General features: G+C 41.2%; 1 protein-coding gene across 2 annotated transcripts in view; it reads right to left on the bottom strand.

Annotated features, from left to right (window-relative positions):
* NEK11 (NIMA related kinase 11) overlaps positions 1-20,858 on the bottom strand; it is a 329,721-nt gene that overhangs the window by 21,445 nt on the left and 287,418 nt on the right. The window contains exon 16 of one of the 2 annotated variants that reach the window (XM_066584626.1): positions 16,627-19,970. The exons of the other annotated variant lie outside the window; for it this stretch is intronic. Coding sequence (XP_066440723.1) covers positions 19,763-19,970 — 208 coding nt within the window. The 3' untranslated portion in view covers positions 16,627-19,762. Of the gene's footprint in view, positions 1-16,626; positions 19,971-20,858 lie in introns of those variants that run through there. 2 annotated transcript variants of the gene reach the window in all.

The raw sequence follows: 20,858 nt of genomic DNA on the forward strand, positions 1-20,858 counted from the left end.
AAAAATATGGATGAACACAAATGCTTTTGGCCCATGTGGTTTGAGTCTATTTACTTGGGTATACATAGACTGAATATGAGTCAACAATGTGATGCAGCAGCCAAAAAGGCAAACATATTTCTGGGATATATTAAGAGAAGCATAGAGTCTAGATCATGTGAGGTAATTATTCCCGTCTACTCTTCCTTAGTCAGACTGCATCTGGAATACTGTGTCCAGTTCTGGGCACCCCACTTTAAAAAAGACATAGACAAACAGGAGCAAGTTTAGAGAACAGTTACCAAGATTGTGAGCGGTCTGCAAACCATGCCCTATGAGGAACGGTTAAAGGATCTGGGAATGTTTAGGTTGCAAAAAAGAAGGCTGCAAGGAGACTTAATAGCAGTCTACAAATATCTGAAGGGCTGTCACAGTGCACAGGGATCAGCCCTATTCTCACCTGCACAAGGAAAGACTAGAAGCAATGGGATGAAACTGAAAGGGAGGAGACACAGATTAGATAATAGACAGTGAGGGGGATCAATGAGTGGAACAGGTTACCAAAGGAGGTGGTGAGTTCTCCTTCAATGGAAGGCTGGACTAATATCTGTCTGGGATGATTTAGTAAATCCTGCACTGAACAGGGGGCCGGACCTGATGACCCTGGAGGTCCCTTCCAACTCTACCATTCTAGGTTCTATCATTCTAAGACTATTTTTTTCTCTTACTAAGAACAATAACATTTTATTCTATTGAATAACACAGCGCAAAACTTTTTTTTTTACCAAATATTTTAACCCTTTCTAATCCAATTTGTATCCTGGTTTTCCTAGGGGGGCTTACTCTTTTTCAGCTGTTATACAACGGCGCTAATGGGTAAAGCCAATACTGCATGAGGTGACACATTGGATAGACTCCGACAGCAGAGAGGCTGGCAATATACAGTAAGAGAACCCCAACGGACGTCTTTCAACATTGAAGCTGTACAGCCTTAAATCATAATGTCTTTACACGTCAGACAGTGGATTGGAAAGGGTTAATGTTTCAAATATTAAAATTGAAGCTTTGCGGCACATGCAACATATGCATGTAGTTTACAGGTCTGCTCTGTACAGTGTTGCGGAACTGCACCAAAGATGAGTAGTAGATGATAAATTATTAATATTTTTCATGATAATTGCCCAAAAAGTCACAATGATGAAATAGTATGGATATGGGTTTGATGTCCTTAACATAGCACCAACAGATGCCACAGAGGGGCAGGTATAATGAAGAGTATCAGGGTCTCCAGCATACTATTTAGATAAAACCTGATGACTGATCTAATAGAATTCAGAGACTACGGTTAGTTTGACTACAGATTTTTACATTCCAAAAGATAAACATTATATCATTTCACACTTCTGTGCAAAAAGTTGCAGGAAAATAATGCACAATCGACATTATTGTGTACAAAGGCATTTGAGGGAACATTGGTTGGAAGGCAATAAAGTTAATTAGCCTGGCGCCCACCGCTGGAATAAATAAAAACAGCAAGCACAAAACAATACATCAATGTCTTATCTGCAGAGGCGGCTAAAGCACTTGTGAATACGCCCTAAATTAGAACTGATGTCTGTGAATTGATTCTCCCTTTGTATCCATATGGAACAATGTTCTTTGTCCTTGTAAAGCTATGCATAAAAAAATCCAATACTGAAACGGAAACCTACTGAGAAAGAGAGCAATTCATGAGAGTCTTAATTTACTCTTATTTTTAAAGGAGTTGTCTGGGGAAATAAACTTACCCGTCTCCCGTCCAGATCATCTGGTAGCACCTTCCTCCACTCCTGGGCTGCTTACCACCACAGCCATGCAGGTCTGAAGTGGTCAGCTGACAATTGAACTATTATATGAGCAATGATGGAGAGATACATTTCATTGAAAAGCATTGGTTTTCTGTATATATCACATGATGTTCCACCGATGCCGTGGCTTCGCATTGCAAATTTGTTCACATCTCAAGTGTTTTCAATTCTAGGATTGCTAAAATACAGTAATGTAGGTGAATATATTAATGTGACAAGTCTGCTAAGTACATTTGTCATGGCTGCTACATTCCCATTCTACATTTTAAAATTGAGTTTTGATATTATCTCAGGATTTCCCATGAGATTTCTCTATCTCCAATACCAAAAAACAGGTTATAATGGGATGTATTATCTTTACTTCGAACGCTCTTCTTAAATCTACTCTGTAGTCTGACTATAATGCATCGCTGCACCATTAAATATCCAGGGCAGTAATAAAAAGTTACACAAAACATACCGCATAAAAATTATAAAGTCAAAAATGCTTATATATATTGAAAATACTGTAGATTGTCATGGAATTCCCAAATCGGGACCAAATAAATGAAAAAGTAGTTCCATCTTATTATAGACCATTGATATTAATAAGCAAACCAAACAAATATAATATGTTTGAAACCAATTTAAAAAAATACCGTGACTCCGCTGTCCGTGACCTCATAGCAATAAATTCATTCTTCTGTTCCTGATTTCCACTTTAAGGGCTCTTTCACTTGGGCGTCTTTGCGCATGCAGAATTTGTGCGCAATATGCAAAGAATAGAATCCACTGATGTCAATGGGTTCTTCTCTTTTCCTTTTTTGTGTGCGCATTTCTTGCAGAATAGGACCTGCTCTATTTTGGGCACATTTACGCACCTGATGTTCCCATAGAAGTCTATGGGAGGTGTGCAAATCTGTGCACATTGAGTCAAAAAGTGTGCAACATGATGCGCAATTCAGTGGGGGAAAGAAACAGCTGGACCTCATTAGGCTGAATAGCTAGTTAAATCTGAGCGTGGGTGCGTTGCGTGCGCATATGAACAGGCTCCGCATGCGCAAAAAGTACAGTACAATGCGCAAAGGTGAGTGCAAATCAACACCGCTCATAGTGCAATTACTTTGTGCCGAACCATGCACCCTTGTGTGAAAGAGCCTGACATGTTAACTCCTAGTACCAGGTGAAATCAGGCTCCTGTGATGGACTGTAAAGCTGATCTGGGTCTGCTATGAGCCAGAAAGAGAGTGATGGACAAGACTGGACTGGCAGTAACTGGCATTGTAGCTTCTAGATGACTGAATATACTTTGGTTATTGAGCGCCATGTAGGAAGATGGGAGGGCAGTAAGATACCAACTCTGCCTTCTCTCCAGAAATATTTCATATAGTGCCTGATGCAAAGACCGCCTGGCCCCTTTAGGGTACGGACATAAATAACATGTTTCTGTAAGAAACCTTTAAATATGTTCAAGGTATAAATAAGGGTCAAGAGGGAAGAAACTAACCCCTAGAACAAGCGGGCACAAGCTGAGATTGGTTGGGGGGAGGTCAGAAATATTATTTTATTGAAAGAGTAGTAGATGCTTGGAACAAACTTACAGCAGATGTGGTTGGAAAATCAACAAGAAATGAATACAACCTGGGCAGGGGCGTAACTATAGAGGATGCAGGGGATGCGGTTGCACCCGGGCCCAGGAGCCTTGAGGGGCCCATAAGGCCTTTCTTCTCCATATAGGGAACGCAGTGCTATGAGTTAAGCATTATAGTTGGGGGCCCTGTTACAAGTTTTGCATCGGGGCCCAGGAGCTTCAAGTTACGTCTCTGAACCTGGGATAACATAGATCTATCCCAAGAGAGAAATAAAGAGGAAATAATAGAGCCGATGAGATGGACCAAGTCCTACTTTTCTGCCCTCAATTCTCTGTTTCCATATGCCTAGTGGCTGGAATATGGAAATGCTGTTCAGTGGATTTTGCAAATTGATTGTTAATTCTCACCCAATTTTGTAGGTAAATCAGCTTTTTACCTCCATAATGATACATCGATTAAAGGTCTATTTAATAATGTTGCGCAGCCATTAACAATAGTTATGAAAATTGCACCAAACAAACAATAAGCTGGTACAGTTTTCTGGCTGCATCGCAGTTGCGTTTTGGTGTGATGGCTATGAGTATCATAAGGGATCTTTCACACAGATGGAATCAAACTACTAATGACCACTTGTCTGTATGTATGTGTGTGAGTGTTTTTTATGCTCCACCCCTGGTAACAGCATTGAAGGTCCTACAACACATATAAAACACAGAGTCTGACCGACAGAAGAACAAAGCAGTTAGGGCTCTTGGTAGGGGTGGACAAAAATAACAAAATGAGAATACAACTAAGCCAGTATCTCAGACGCAACTCAGCAGTCCTAGCAGAAGACATCAACCTACCACCACCACAGAGATCCGGTGGGCTAAAGGACCTGTGGTGACGTCACTGCTGTGGGAGAAGCCAAGCTGTGTGTTTGATGGGTGGGGTGTAGTAGTGCTGTGTGTGATGTGTGGGGATCATAATGCATGTACCATGTAGCAGAGCTGTGTGGCGCATTGCGCCACCATAAACACTGCTACTATATTTTCCTACAACTCAGCAGTCCTGACAGAACACACTTACCTACCACCACCACAGAGATCCGGTGGGCTAAAGGACATGTAGTGATGTTACTGCTGTGGGAGGAGCCAAGCTGTGTTTGTCTTTTGTGGTAATCAAGCGGCTGTGTGTATGATGTGCCACCGGAAACACTGCTACTATAATGTCCTAATAATTACTAGTATTTCCACAACAAGCAGTGGATTTGCTGTGCAGGGAATTCCGCACCAAATTCTACATTCTTAAGTGCAATTTTGAGGTGTAGTTGAAGGCAAAATTCTGCCATTTTCAATTCTGCATCAAAATCCGCATGGTAGACGCACAGGGCTAGTGACGTGACTCCCTAACACCAATTCAGAGACCATAAAACTTTCACATCCCTTATCAGTGGACTAATTAAGTATTTACTCTTCTGCTCTTCCTGTTCTGGTATTGTTTTAAGTATAAATTAATCCCACCATGTCTGTGCCTTGTCATATATATGTATATATATGCATGTCTCTTTATATCTATTCCATTAAGTCTGAGGAAGAACCCTAAATAGGTTTGAAAGCTCGCTATAACATCATGTCTTTTTGCTAACCATTAAATGTATCATATCTAGAAGATGACTCGGTTTCTCTTGCTGAGAACATTCACATTTTGTCTGTCTTATGTTACTTTTTAGGAGTTGAACAAACAAATGTTAGAACTGTCATATAAATGCTTGTTCGTAAAGCCTAACGAGGGCAATTTAGGATTACACCGAAATGAGAAAAATGCTAAACTAGTTTTTTAATCTGTAAAATGAGCCCGGCTTACCAAATATGTTTAGCAAAAACCTTTATCCACCCTACGCATTCAATGACTTATACCTCAGCTGAGTTGACGACTGATATTCTTCGTAGCCAGTAGGGCTAGCTAAATCCCTCGATGGCAGGAAATAACTAGAACTTCATCTCAATTGTGTGCAGGTTTCAATGAAAATGCAATGTTTCATATTTATTGTTCATACCGAGTATGCAGAGTATATAGAACCAAGATGATAACATTCTACATACAACACAGACAGACCCCGTTCTGCTTGACTCCATGTTTCCAAATGATGAGACAAGGAAGATAAAGAAGCGACTCTTTGCTTTCATGGCTGAATGAACCATAATCTTGATGTCTTTATCACTTCAAAACATGACTGTAATACCAAGCTGTATTGATGGGTAATACGGGCAACACAACTATATGCATTTAAAAAATAGCAGCCACATGATTCAATGTATTCTAGGATAGGATCTGTATATTTTTAGATGATTTCTTGCAGTTTTTCCCATGAATGTGTACAAAACTCATTATTTTTGCATTGCAGTATTTAATAATGCCCATTGGTGTACAAGATCATAGCTGCTCACTGATCTGAAGGGGCCTTGGACAATGACCTTAGATTTTTTCTTAAACTGTGAGGTCTGGCCCTCAAAACCAAATATTTATCAAGTAAACTGCTTAACCCCTTAAGGGTGCGGCCCTTACACCACCCCACTCTTTTTTTTGCCTTTACCTACCTATTTTTAAAAAATCTTTTATCTACCCATCCAGCTGTTTTAGGGCTTGTTTTTTTCCGGAGCAAGTTGTATTTTTTAATGGTACTATGTAATGTATCATATAATGTACTGAAACACTTTAAAAAAATTCTAAGTGGAGTGAAATTTTTAAAAAATGACATCTTTGGAGGGTGGAGAGGGGGGGGGGGGTCTGGTTTCTACGGTGTGCACACTGCAGCAAAAATGACATAACTTTATTCTATGGGTCGATACGATTGCTAGAATACCAAATTTATATACTATTTTAATTCTTCCCTACACATTTTATTTTTTTGAATTATTTTCTGCTGCCATTTTCTGACAGTCGTAACTTTTTTTATTTTTTCGTCAACATAGTTGTGTGAGGGCTAATTTTGAAGTACACACAAATGTTGGATCGCTTTTTATTAAATTTTTTCTTGGAGACGAGGTGACCAAAAACGAGTCATGTGTTTTCAATCAATGTATAATCAGATGTGATTGGACAACCTGTTTAAGGGTGCATTCCCACGAACGTATATCGGCTCAGTTTTCACGCCGAGCCGATATACGTCGTCCTCATCTGCAAGGGGGGGGGGGGATGGAAGAGCCAGGAGCAGGAACTGAGCTCCTGCCCCCTCTCTGCCTCCTCTCCGCCCCTCTGCACTATTTGCAATAGGGAGAGGCGGAGCGGGGGCGGGGCTAATTCTCGCAACTTAGCCCCACCCCCGTACCGCCTCCTTTCATTGCAAATAGTGCATAGGGGCGGAGAGGAGGCAGAGAGGGGGCGGGAGCTCAGTTCCTGCTCCAGGCTCTTCCATCCCCCCCCCCCCTGCAGATGAGGATGACGTATATTGGCTCGGCATGAAAACCGAGCCGATATACGTTCGTGGGAATGCAGCCTAAAGAACAGAAATCTCTCAGAGTCTGATCTTCACAACACATTTTGTGGAAGTGTATCATGGCACAAACAAAGGAGATTGCTGAGAACCTGAGAAGAAGGCTGAAAAAGGTTACAAAACCATCTCTGAAGAGTTTGGACTCCACCAATTCACAATCAGAGAGATTGTGTACACATGGAGATAATTCAAGAGCATTATTACCCTCATCAGAAGTGGTCGACCAACAAAGATCGCGCCAAAAGCAAGACTTATAATAGTCCATAAGGTCACAAAGGAATCCAAGGTAACTTCTAAGCAACTAAAGGCCTTTCTCGCATTAGCTTATGTTAATGTTTGTGAGTTCACAATTAGGAGGACACTGAACAACAATGGTGTGCATTACTAGATTGCAAGGAGAAAGCTGCTGCTCTCCAAAATGAACAGTGTGCCTGTCTGCAGTTTGCTAAAGATCACCTGGACAAGCCATTAGGCTATTCGAACAATATTTTATGGATGGACGAGACTAAAGTAGAGCTTTTTGGGTTAAATGAGAAGCATTAACTTTCTAAATAGTCTTTATTAAAAATTCTCCACAGTTTTGCTGCTGTAGAATCTGTGTAACTCTTTCACATAGCTGGCAGTCCTGCTGCTTCTGACATAGATCTGACGGCATATTGCTCCTTGTGACCTTGGCTTTCTCTGCTCTCTCAGCCTTTGCTATGCAAAGGATGAAAGCTACGCTATAGCTGCAGAATTTCCTTACTGAAACCATGACAGAAACCCACCATTTTGTCATTTTGTACATTTTTTTGCTATTGTAGAAATAGCAGAATCTGCAGATTTTCCACTGCAGAACATCAGTAGCAATTCAGTCCTGTAGGTATATACTCCAAGGTTGATTTCATACAAAGAATTTTGAACAGGGTTATTTTTAGTATCTTAGGTTAAAGAAATGCTGCAGCCAGATATTACTTTAAAGTCTATAGTGAAATACTAGGCACAGTACAAACTATGTGACTTTATTTGTGGAGTTTTGGTAGCAGCTTTTCCTTGCTTTTTTTGCCCTTGGCATTTCAAAACACAGCATGCTCGGAGAACGGCATTTTTTTCTGTTGGTTTCCAATTGGCTTCTCTATAGCATATGACAACACTTTGTGTCTGTCAGTGCCCAATCTAGTCAAATACTACAAATCAGCCTGATTAGTTCAATGGGCAGTATGTTTTGTTGACCTAAATGGCCCCCTATGAGTAGACTGAGAAAAAACATATTCATACACACACGATAGCATTTTGAACCTAGTCCGCGGAGTCTCTTCCACCAGGACTACAACTATTGAGTCCACTCAATATTATTCCCTCCTGTTCTGTATAATCTGTCCTATAGGATCTCTCCAATGCTACCAATAATACCTAACCCACAGTTTCCATCAAGCCTGGAGCTACTCCTTTTCAAAGGGTGGAGGTGCAACTAGATAACCACTCTATGCCAGTTCTGCAATAAGTAAAAACTCTACACTATACAACACTTTTTAGCTACATTTAAACCACCTATGCAAGAATATCTGTGAGGTAATCAAGTATTTCACTTTGTCCATTCCCTATCCCCCCATTGTACGCTCCTCAAGCCCACCTCATATGAGTCTATCTGTGCCAAAAACCCATCCCAGAGGGGTATCTTCTCATTTGTTAACTATACACTAAATCAACCTCCACCCAGGGAGAAGCTCCTGTTTATGAGTAGAGGCGGATGTACAGATGGACATGACTACTGAAAGATGGCAGCACTGCTGCTCTATGATCTCCAAGGGCAGCCACCAAGTCTCTCTTATGGAAACTTGACTTAAAATTTTGCATAGAACATATTTAGTACCCCAGAGATTGCACCACCTTTACCCATCTTCCTCCCCATTATGCTTTGAATGATCCCAAGAAATGGGGGATATGGTTTACATCTGGTGGACCTGTCCAGAGGTCGAAAGATTATGGTCGCCGGTTCAAAACTTGCTTAACCACCTATTTGTCGGCTCAGTTGCCAAATCCTCTACAGTCTTCCTTCTAGTTTCCTTCCTTTCTTCTAGCATTTTTCAAATCTTTTAGAGAAGCTGATGGGAAAAACACCAGAACAAAAATCACCATATGCAAAGCATGTTGGGCTTTGAAAATAAGTTTTTATAAGAACTACACGTTTTAGATGGAACAAACCCCTTGAGGTAGAATGCAAGACATATCCCATGGATAAAAGTAGCACTCCTCATAGACAATATATCTAATTCTATGCAACCACCTTCACTTTATGATAATATAAGTACAGTATTCAACATATTATAGTAGAATATGTACATATATCTTGCACAGAACAATTTCAGCTTAACTTTAATATCTTTAACCATATAATGATCTGGTTTCATGTCTTATTCATGAAAGTCATTGATCTACTAAATCTAAGCAGAAAAACAACCACAGCATGCTCATTGACTTTGATACAGATTCTATTGACTAGGTATAACGGACTAAAAGGCTTTGATAAACTGACCCTCTGAATCTCTAATTGGCCTTGTTGCTGTACAAGCCATTTCTTTTGATATATTCTTATTTTATACAGTCTAAGGAAACAAATAAATATGTACCCCTAAGGTAAACTTCCAGGTAGTTGCAGTTATTGAGTGCTTTGAGTAACTTCAGCAGGTGTAATAAGCGTAAATGTATGCATTGATTGTCTTTTGCAGCTTTCTCTCTGTTTGCACTTTACTTCTGATTGATGGTCTAGCTTTGTAAAGTTTGTGTAGTCCGATATTCATAACGCTTTATTTTACTGTTCACATTAGAGCTTACTGACTAGTGAATGTCAGGCCCAGTCTAGTAATGTCTGACATGCCGATGCTATTGGCAGTCCATCGTTTCCCCATGGCACCTCAGTTATCTTAATTCTTACTACAATCCCTATTTAGGTTTTAATGACTGAGTTTAAAACTGTGTATCAGAAAATGGAACTCCAGTGGTTATAAAGATATATTATGAAACTAGTTAGCACACAATTTTGGAACTGGCTGGTTAACAATGAACAAGTAGTAAAAATCTCATTTTAAAGTAAACTGCAGAGTTTTTGTAGCATTGGTAATCTGATAGGTGCCCATTATGAAAAAAGACCAGTTAATCATGTATACAAACCGTTATGCATTTTGAAGCCATTATATATAGGCCTTATTCAGATGGGCTACAAATTTGCACGACTTTGTAGCACTACAAAAACACATGTATGTGAAGCCCATGGTTTCCAATGGGTTCTTTCAGGTTACGAAACATCTCATGTGAATAAACCCATTGGAAACCATGAGCTTCACATACATGCATGCAAGTCGCACGATTTTGTAGCCCGTGTGAATAAGGCATAAAGGTCATTGCTTTTGTGTAAAATTTGAAAGTTTCAAGACAAATTTGTGGTGTAAAACCTTTTCAATCCAGCACAAACTCCATCCCAGCCTTCCATCTTCTGCGCAGAAAACTGAATAGAGATGTAACCAAGACGGAAACACAGGGGATAATAAATGAGGCTGAGATCTCTTTCATAGCTTCCTTTCCTTCAGTCTTGTAGTTATTGAATAACCATTACCAATTTCACAGAACAGTGCCTGTTTTCCCCATGCAGGGGGCAAAATGGACAGCAGTACAACTCAATAGCTCAAGTGCAACAATAATAATAATGGAACAGCTTTACAATTGCAGTCTAGCAATGAAATATGCAAAATAAGTGAAGGCACTCAGATTTCAAGTAACATAGTACACTGTTTGTAAAAAAAAAAATTAGATGAACGTTCTTGCCACCTGAGGTCCTAAAAGTGGTTCCACCCTTGGCCTATAGAAAGGATTACAGAGGCCCCTTGTGTGTAGTGACCTTTTTTTACACTTGTGTAGAGCTTGTTGACCACTAAATGCCTCTATGACTCAATCGAAGAGAGGGGGCGCATTATTGGAATGCGAGAAGCTGAATGATCGTATTACCTGCCACCTGGGCCTTTCTGACCAGACTGTTGGAAGGCGTTGAGAGCAGTGCATGTGTGAGAATGCACACACAAGGCGGACGGGCTCAAGGTGCCCTCAACAGACCACCGATAGAGAGAATAGTCTGATCATCTGACAAGCATGAGCAGTTCCAACTGTTGCCTGCCATCCAGAGACAGGTGGCACCATCGTTACAGACCCCTTTGTCTGTTGAAACCATTTGCAGGTGCTTTGCTGCAGAACATTTGGTCTCAAAGTGCCCATTACATGTACTGCCTCTGAAACTCACCCACTGTCTCTTCCGTTTGCAGTGGTGTACAAGGAAACTAGACTGCTACAGAGTGGAATCAAGTTGTCTTCAGTGACAAATCCAGGTTTAGTTTGAGCACTGACAACGGCCATGTTCATGTTTGGAGACCTATGCATGAGTGCCTCCATCTTGCTTAGCTGTAGAGTGGTACACTGCCCCCACTGCTAGTGTGATGGTCTGGGAGGTGATGGGAAGATGCATCTGACAATCAGTCATCTCTAGTAGTGGTAGAACTATGAAAGCTATGTGTTTGCATGAGCTAGAAGCTCAGTTACAGGAAATGTGGCCGATACGCTGCAGGATACCATGCAGAACCTGTATGGCTCCAGGCCCGGCTGTATCACATCTTGCATCTAAGCTATGGGCGGCCCAACAGGGTACTAGAGCCTCCTTGCCTGCCTGTATCATGTTGAAACAGGGATTCTTCTGACTGCCATTATGGAGTTGGGAAGGAATTTTTCCCTCAATTTTCCCCACATGGGGTAAATTGACTTCTGCCTGATTGGGGATTTTTTTGCCTTCCTCTGGATCAACAAGAATGGGTGGAAACAGGCTGAACTAGATGGATAATGTCTCCTTTCGGCCTAACATACTATGTTACTATGTTACATCTTGTATCCAAACTAGAGGTGGTACAACAGGGTACAAGAGCCTCCCTTCAAGTGTTCCGTTTTCAACAATAAATTATCCTTTTGCTCCAAAATTGTAATAACTTACTGATATCAACATTACTTTCACACAGAGAAAGTTTCATTAGATTCTGACAACTCCTACTAGGTGCTTGATTTTTCTTTATAATGAGCGTATTTTCATTAGTCAAAAATGTGACCACTGAAATAAACGTAACATATAGAAAAGAACACATAAGAAAGAAAGAAGTATTTCAGCTAGTCAAGGGAATAAGCACACCCAATGTGTAGAGAGTTAAGTGAATAATGATGATACATGCATCGTGAAGTAAACCCCACCCCCTGTGCGAATCGCAGATAGCACGACCATGGCTTCCATGTTTTCTGAAATACCTACCTAATGGCATATAGTTTTTCATATAGTAACATTCAAGATACTCTACCCTTGACTGCCAATATAGGAAAAGTGGAAGATTTCCATTGAGCTGTAATATGTATTCTAGCTGCCATGTAAATGTATATTGGACTAATTTATTCACTTGTCCTTTAATCCTAGGGGGTTTATTTCCTAGTAGCAAAATGCTGTGTGTTTTAGGAAACTGAAAAGTTCAGGACCCTAGAGATCAAACCCACCAATTGATCCCCCAATGAAGACACTATTAGACAACCATCATATATGTAGATGGTTGCCCTTGGATTGGCACCCTTGCAAACATAGGGAGAAGGAAGTCAGTAACATAGCATAAAGTGTAGCTGGAACCATATTAAGGTGTGTAAAGAATTTTTGAAGGAAGTTTCCGCAGGCTTACCTGATGGCTCCCTTCAGATAAAGTGGTGTAGCAATGTTGCCACCTCGATTCAGATAAGGTCATATTAAGGTTCTGCCCCACTTAATCATATAGGCAAGTTTTCCCTCCAAGGGAGAGCTGTTAAATATTGAGTAGAGAAGGGAGATAATACCCCTTTACTAGGGATCTATCCAGCATCTGATCTCAAAAGTAGTTGGAGTTACCCTTTCCAATCCACTGTCTGACGTCTGTAGACATTATGATTTAAAGGGGTTGTCTCACGAAAGCAAGTGGGGTTATACACTTCTGTATGGCCATATTAATGCACTTTGTAATATACATCGTACATTAAATATGAGCCATACAGAAGTTATACACTTACCTGCTCCGTTGCTAGCGTCCCCGTCGCCATGGCTCCGTCTAATTTCGGGGTCTTCTTGCTTCTTTAAACGCGCTTGCGCAGAAGGGTCTTCTCCTTCTGGTCGGTCCGGGCACGAGCGGCGTCCTGGCTCCGCCCCCTTCTACGCGTCATTGCGTAGCTCCACCCCATCACGTGTGCCGATCCCAGCCAATCAGGAGGCTGGAATCGGCAATGGAACGCACAGAGCCCATGGTGCACCATGGGAGAAAACCGCAGTGCATCCCTGGGAAAGGACCGGCGGCCATCTTGGGAGAAGAATTTTATAAGTTCATCTTTCATCACATCGGTGAGTAGCAAGCGGTTTAAAAACCGCTTTAAAATGCTATTTTATGCCAGGGGGGTGACAGGGGGAATGGGCTAATGTAAAATTTTGATGTTTGCCACGAGACAACCCCTTTAAGTCTGTACAGCTCTGATGTTGGAAGACATCCGTTGGGGTTCTCTTACTGTATATTGCCAGCCTTTCTGCTGTCGGAGCCTATCCTACGTGTCACCTCATGCACTACTGGCTTTAGCCAACATATAGCGCCGTTGTATAAGTCAGAAAAAGAATAAGCCCCCTAGGAAAACCAGGATACAAATTGGATTGGAAAAGGTTAAAATCCGACCCTGACCACCCACATAGGGTATTAATGAAGTGAATGATCTGCGCCTGCCCAAACATCTCCTCACAGGGCAGCTGAAATTTTTTGCTATCAATCAGTCTTTTAAACTGGATAGAAAGTGCCAAGGACAGGGCCAGTAAGGCTAATCTGCGTGAAGATCTACAACAGCTGTTAAGGCCCCCTGTCCATTGCCGAGGCAGAATATCGCTAGCGATATTCCACCACAGGGGAGGAAGGGGGGGGGGGGAGCACTGACAGGTCTCCGAGATGAGCCTAACTAATAGATAGGCTCAGCTCAGAGAATCGAGGCAATCGCAGCATGCTGCGATTTAAATCCCGCGAGCGGAGAATCACTATAATTCTCAGCTCGTGGACGCCGATGCTGCACTTTCCATAGTAATCCTATGGAAAGCTTTACAGAGTGTGATCCGCAGGTGATTATCGCAAGCAGATCATCGCCCGTGGACAGGCAGCCTAATACAAATCTACAATAGAAATTTGAGGCTCCGCCACATGTACATAATACCCGTGTGAACATACCCTTAGACTATTTGGCAAAAGAAAGGCCTTTGTGACATCCAAACATGTTAAGGCTTATACATCCCCTAGGAAAATGATTTACATTGATATTTGACCTAGTTAGCAATTCAGAGGTCAAAAACATCCTTCAGAAGCTGAATGGCCATTTAAGCAGTATAATTTAATGATCTCTCTGAAGATACTTCACCTCTTTAAGCTGTTTAACATGATATAAGAAGGCTTAATTGTGAACCCATGGTATTTTTCCATACTTTTTGCGCCCACAAGGCATTGTCATTTGGGTGAAGCAAACAAAGACACACCGATTGAAATGGCTAATGGGTTCCAGATGTGTTCTTTCAGCAGCACAATTATGCAGTGTTTCATCCATCTCCTTGTGCATTGCACACGCATTTGCGCACCCCCATTGACTTCTATGGAGACTTTTGGTGCGCAAATACACAGAAAAATAGAACATGTCCTATTTTTTTCATGTGACCCAAAATGCACATTAAATATACAAAAATGTAAAGAACCCAGTGGGTTCTATTGTCTGCATATTAAGCACAAATACACCCGTGTGAAGCCAGCCTAACAGATGAACTGATCGGGGAATTCTTGACAACATATCACCATGTCGTAAAGTATTTCACATTTAATGGGAGTTCATGCAGTAAAATAAGTATAATATTTTATTTGTGCACAGTTAATCACACTGATGCTGTACTTTCATATCATTTGTTATAAAATGGCTCAGTTTTTCAACTATCTGTGGGCATATACATGTAACCTTCCAGACATTTGGTTACAATATAGACCGAAGTAAAGAGAAATATTATGTAATAGGCAAAAAAGGGATCTGATTAAAGGGGTTTTCCAGGTAAAAAATATTGATGACTTATCCTTAGATAAATACTGCATATTTACATTAAAAGTTGGTATAAAATAAGATCCCAGAAGATAATCCCTAAGAAGGGGTTCACTAAACCTGATATGTTTGCACCTACCTTATAAAATCTTGATATTAATAGAAATTTGATTTTGATGGAAAAAAGTAATAATGGTGATGATAAAAACCTATCCCCAGAAGAAAAAAATGACTGGGATTATTAGATGGCTTTACAGAAGTACATAGCATATGTAGATATCATCGCCACTTTCATATGGAATAATGTTAACTGGTTAGACTCAATTTCCATTGATCCCAGATCATTAAATTAAGTATCCTGCCTTAGAGTACTATTAGCTAAACTTCCTAAGTACTTCTGGTGAATAAAATTAGATTAAAGGCAACTACTCCAAATAAAAAAAAATATATAAAACATATAAATAAATATAATATGTATATGTACATCATTTTTGACTAAAAGGATAAACCTAACCCAAATTTTCCAAGACTTCATTAAGGCCAGTGGGAGCCAAAGACCCCAAACGACAGATATAAAATATCTCTCTTATGCAAAGTGGTTTATAAGACCCTCTCACAATTTCCAGTGGGATCACTGCCAGGCCACTTGGGTCGTCCCCCCACCCCACATATATTAATTTGAAATGGCGGAGAACACTATGTTGCATAAAGCCATGGTAGATATTGGATTGATGTTTGTTAAGACGTTCTTTAAGGGCATGGATGATCCGACCAATATATTGTAACCCGCATGAGCACTGTAGCAGATACACCACTGATTTCGATCCACCGGTCATGTGATCCTTAAAAATGTATTCGCCAGTGGAGTTAGTAGTGACCCTTTTAACATTATCCCCAATAGACAAGCAACACCTACAGCGAGCAACCTGATATTTAAGAGATGCAGGATTTGCAATCTTAATGGTAGGCTAGGGGTTGGGTTGGTGTATTCAATACAAGTTTTCCATTTGTTTTTAGGATATGAGGGAGCTAATCTATTCTTAAGAGTGGGATCTCTTTTATAGGTTAGTTTAACATTGCCTTTAGTTATCCTCAAAATTCGGTCTTCCAGTAGTATAGGCCAGTGTTTCTTAAAGGGGTTGTCCCGCGAAACAAAGTGGGGTTATACACTTCTGTATGGCCATATTAATGCACTTTGTAATGTACATCGTGCATTAATTATGAGCCATACAGAAGTTATTCACTTACCTGCTCCGTTGCTAGCGTCCCCGTCTCCATGGTGCCGTCTAATTTTCAGCGTCTAATCGCCGGATTAGACGCGCTTGCGCAGTCCGGTCTTCTTTTCTGAATGGGGCCGCTCGTGCCGGAGAGTGGCTCCTCGTAGCTCCGCCCCGTCACGTGCCGATTCCAGCCAATCAGGAGGCTGGAATCGGCAATGGACCGCACAGAAGACCTGCGGTCCACCGAGGGTGAAGATCCCGGCGGCCATCTTCACCAGGTAAGTAAGAAGTCACCGGAGCGCGGGGATTCAGGTAAGCACTATCCGGTTTTCTTTTTTAACCCCTGCATCAGGTTTGTCTCGCGCCGAACGGGGGGGGGGGGGGCTATTGAAAAAAAAAAAACCGTTTCGGCGCGGGACAACCCCTTTAAGAACTTGCTTAATATCGTTATGATGCACATTAGATTTTGTGATAAATGGCGTTGAGAAATCATCCTTCTGATTTAGATTTGTATTAGTCTTAGGCTGTAGACAGTCATTCTGTGTCTCCATTTTTATTTGGAACAGGGAATAGCTTTCTAGGGTAGCCTTTCCTCCGAAAACATTCACTGACTGTCAGCAGTTGGTTATCCAGGCAATGTTCTAGGGAGCAATTTCTATGAATTCAGTCAGTTGACTATATGGGATGTTCTTCTTCTTGCTTGCTCCTCTGCCAAGTCACGTGATCAGGTTGATTTGCTGTTATGTGAGTGGGCTTGTGGAGGAATATGGCGCCTTACATTAAGGGTCTCTAAAGAAAAGGAGGTAAGCTGTTCAATAATCTCCACTGCACATTTTTAATATATATGATCTCCCGAGGAAGGAGATTTGTTTTATTGTTTCCCTAAAATATGTTGAGAGACCGATAAGGCTCTGGCACATGGATTTTGAAGTTTCCAGCTTCGTTTACTGAATCAGAGCCATCCTGGACGTCCTGGGGTTGCAAGGGTGTGAAAAGTTTTTCTCCCCCTCCCACCCTCTTGGTAAGTGCATATGTTTGTTAGTGAATTACCAACCCTTCCCCATATTGTCTGTGAGGTCTGTTCCTGAGCGCCGTGTTTGTTTTTCTCTTTTTATATTTATGACTTTCTAACAAGGTTTTCCAAAGGCCATATATTTTTGGAAACTGTAATTACGGAAAAGCATAAATAATTCCCTAAACTCTGAATTCAAAGGAAGAAAGTTTGTGCATATCGGACTTCAATATGAAAATCATCCGTCCTCCCTAGGTGAGGATTAGATATGCTAGACTACAGATACCCATTTAGAATCTTTTGTACAGTATGTACGTCAACCATATGTAATAACGAGTAATCAAAAAGAGTCCTCTATCGCCAATATTAAATTACTAGAGCGATATTCTGGAGACTATACTATTTATCCCACGTGTATCTAAACACATTTTAACCAAATGTTCATAAACATACTGGTGGGAAAACTGGTTTAATTTGACCTTGAAGTATGTGATCACATTTCTGTACTATGGGATTGTTATACTGTTAAGTTCATGCAGGTCTCATCCACTTGGCCTGCACACAATAAGAAAGGGCTTCACACCAAGACATAACCGTCCATGATGGACCACACCAACAAACATAAAAGGGAAAGTTATTCATAACAACGTTTGGTGGAGAGAAACCTGCCTACATGAAGAGTGATTGTCCTAACAAGAACGTCCCTGTGTCTTGTACCTAAGGACTTAGCGTGTCCCTAGATGGAAAATAGGGAAAAGGACAAAACTAGACATATGTAAGATAAACCCCTTAGGCACTTGACACACAGATGTCGCATGATCACCCCACACACCAAACAAGACATGGATTCATGTGTCTGCACACCTACAGACAGAAGGGGATTCAATCAGAACAGGTGTCCACATACCTATGGGCGGAGGGGAATCAGGTGTCCACACACCTATGGATGGAGGGGAACAAACAACACCAAACAGGAGTTCCAATCTGGATCTAGACAGAGAGCTGCACAGCACTCATCCTCACACAGACTGCTAGACTACAGAATGACCCACACCCAGGAATGGGTGTGACTTGGTAAAATATACTCACACCATGGCTGATTGGCCAATCAGGGGACAATCAGTCCATATATCATAGGAAATATTACAGTAATATGGAGAGGAAGGCCCCAGTGAGGTATTTTCCAACAGCCAAAGTCACTGGGACCTTTTGCAGCAACAGGTAAAAGGCAAACAGCAGAGTTGAAGGCATGGCCATGTGGACCAGACTAACATAGTAATGCCACCCTGGTTCCACTTCCTGTTATGAATGGCACAATGTAACAACTGTTCAACAAGGATGATTAGAACAATGAATTGTAAAACAATAGCCAAGTGGAAATTGAAAAAGTTTCAACAATGCTTTTCTAAATGCTACTATGGATTGCAGCAACCAATATATTGTATTTCTTCCTTTCTATTGGAATGCTGACCTGTACACTGGTTCTTTCTTATATCTTCAAAGAAAGCTCTAGCATCAACTTGGGTGAAACATTAAAAGCGACCTTCCAGTCCTGGATAAATAAAGATGGCCGCACAACGTCAATGACATTAATATGCACCCCTAGTCTAAGTGGTCTGACTGTCCAGTGTAGCTCATGTGAGCAGCATGGGTTAATCTAACCAGCATGCAGTGTCTAAGACTGATGATGCATATTAACCCTTTCAAATCCAATTTTGTATTCAGTGTTTCCTAAAAGGCTTTGTCTTTTTGCTGTTATACAATGGTGCCATCTGCTGGCTGAAGCCAGTGTGTGTGCGCCAGAGAGACTCTGACATTGGAGTGGCTGGCAATAGCCGGTAAGAATACCCTGTTGGACGTCTTCTGACATTGGAGCTGTACAAGCTTCAATCAGAATGTAGGAAGATGTCAGACAGTGGATTGGAAAGGGTTAATGCACAGTGTGTATCAGGTAGTCAGAGAAGCCGTGCAGCCATCTTTCTTTGCCCAGGATCGGGGAGTCGCTTTAAATTCAAGAGTCTATGAAGTTCTATACAGATGCAATAACACAAGCAGCATCACTTGTCTGTGAGCTGGTACTACAGCTCAGTCTCATTCCAGTGAATAGGGATAAGTTGCAATACCAGTTGGAACCCATGGACAAGAGTGGCACTGTTTCTAGCAAAAAAAAGGCCAATGAAAAACCTTAACTCTCTCTCTAATCTCATAGACCCTGTTCATAAAGAAAGCAGACAATCAGTAGCTCATAGTATAAACCCCCAACAATCAGTAGCTGCACTGCATACGACAGACACCCATTACCTTTCTAACATACATTAGCTAACTGTAGGGTTATGTAATACTGTTGTATCCAGTGAACCAGAGCAACATATTAGACATTCAAATATGTTCCTTCCTCTGAATTCTCCTGTGAATGGAAGAATATCTGGCAGCAAAAGACGTGCAGCTGTCATTTGCAGTAGAATCTGGAACATGTTGAGCTAGATCTTAGTAAGATATGCCTATAGGTGTCTTATTTCCCCCAGGGGCTATTCATATCACAATCTGACTTGTCTTGATGATTCTGCTGAGAGCTCTTCTTCAAAGAACAGAATCTGGTCCACCAAAAAACACTCGCTTGCCAGGGATACAAGAGTCTCCAGGTGCCTCTTCACTTCTTTTTCATTGGTGTTATTTTGCCTTGCCTTTTTGAGGTAATTATAAACCTTTTCAAAAGATTTTTCTCCCATACTTTGTATAGCGGACCTAGAAGACATGAAATAATATATTAGAACGCTGCATGTCTAGCAATTTTAGAGTCAAAAAGGTAATCTAGTATCCTTGTAAGACATCCTCATTATCTTTTTCCTGTGATTTTTATTTATTTGTTAGTTCTTTTCACCCTGTGCAGAATCATCATTGGCTCTTTGCACCCAGTTTGGGCTCTATGAATTCAGTCTTCCATGTCGGTTTCCCTAATTTTTTTTTCTTTACTGCTCTTTGCAGTCCAGTTGCAGACGGTGGGGTGGTGGGAGGTTGTCCTAAGCCAGCCATTCGGCTAGTACTAATCGCCAAGATTTCCTCTCCCGCACTTTCCATGCTGCATTGCAAAGCTCTATTCAAATCAGCTGCAAGGTAGCATCTAAATGCCTGCCCCTCTGTTGCATGTAGTAACTAGCAGTGTCATCATGTCCCTGTTACTAGAGAAGCCAAATGTCTAACAACAGGTAGTGGCTTGCAAAGATTCTGGAATAGAGACCTCTAGTGGCAGCTACTTTAAATGTGCTTTACAGTAGTAAAACAAGGAACAATGCAGATATATTACAAGATTGATTGTACATGAGAGAAGGTACATAAATCTCTAAATTTTTGGTGAATAACCATAGCTTATCCCCGATTTGGAAGGTAGGGGCTGCTTGGAGAGGTCTGTCTGTCCCCCTCTTGTAGGCATCTTGGGCTTCCCGTAAGGTGATGTTCTGAAGAAAAGGTGCAGTGATGTCACAGGAAGAGGTGTATAACTGGGTCTTGTCAGCATAGAAATGGTACTGAAAGTCAAATCTCCTGATGGTTTGTCCAATAGGGGCTATGTAGATGGAGAAGAGGAGGGGGTCGAGAACCAAGCCCTGGGGGACCTCAACAGCAAGGGGAAGAGGA

Source organism: Eleutherodactylus coqui, chromosome 12 (genome assembly GCF_035609145.1).
Source record: "Eleutherodactylus coqui strain aEleCoq1 chromosome 12, aEleCoq1.hap1, whole genome shotgun sequence".
Taxonomy (NCBI): domain Eukaryota; kingdom Metazoa; phylum Chordata; class Amphibia; order Anura; family Eleutherodactylidae; genus Eleutherodactylus; species Eleutherodactylus coqui.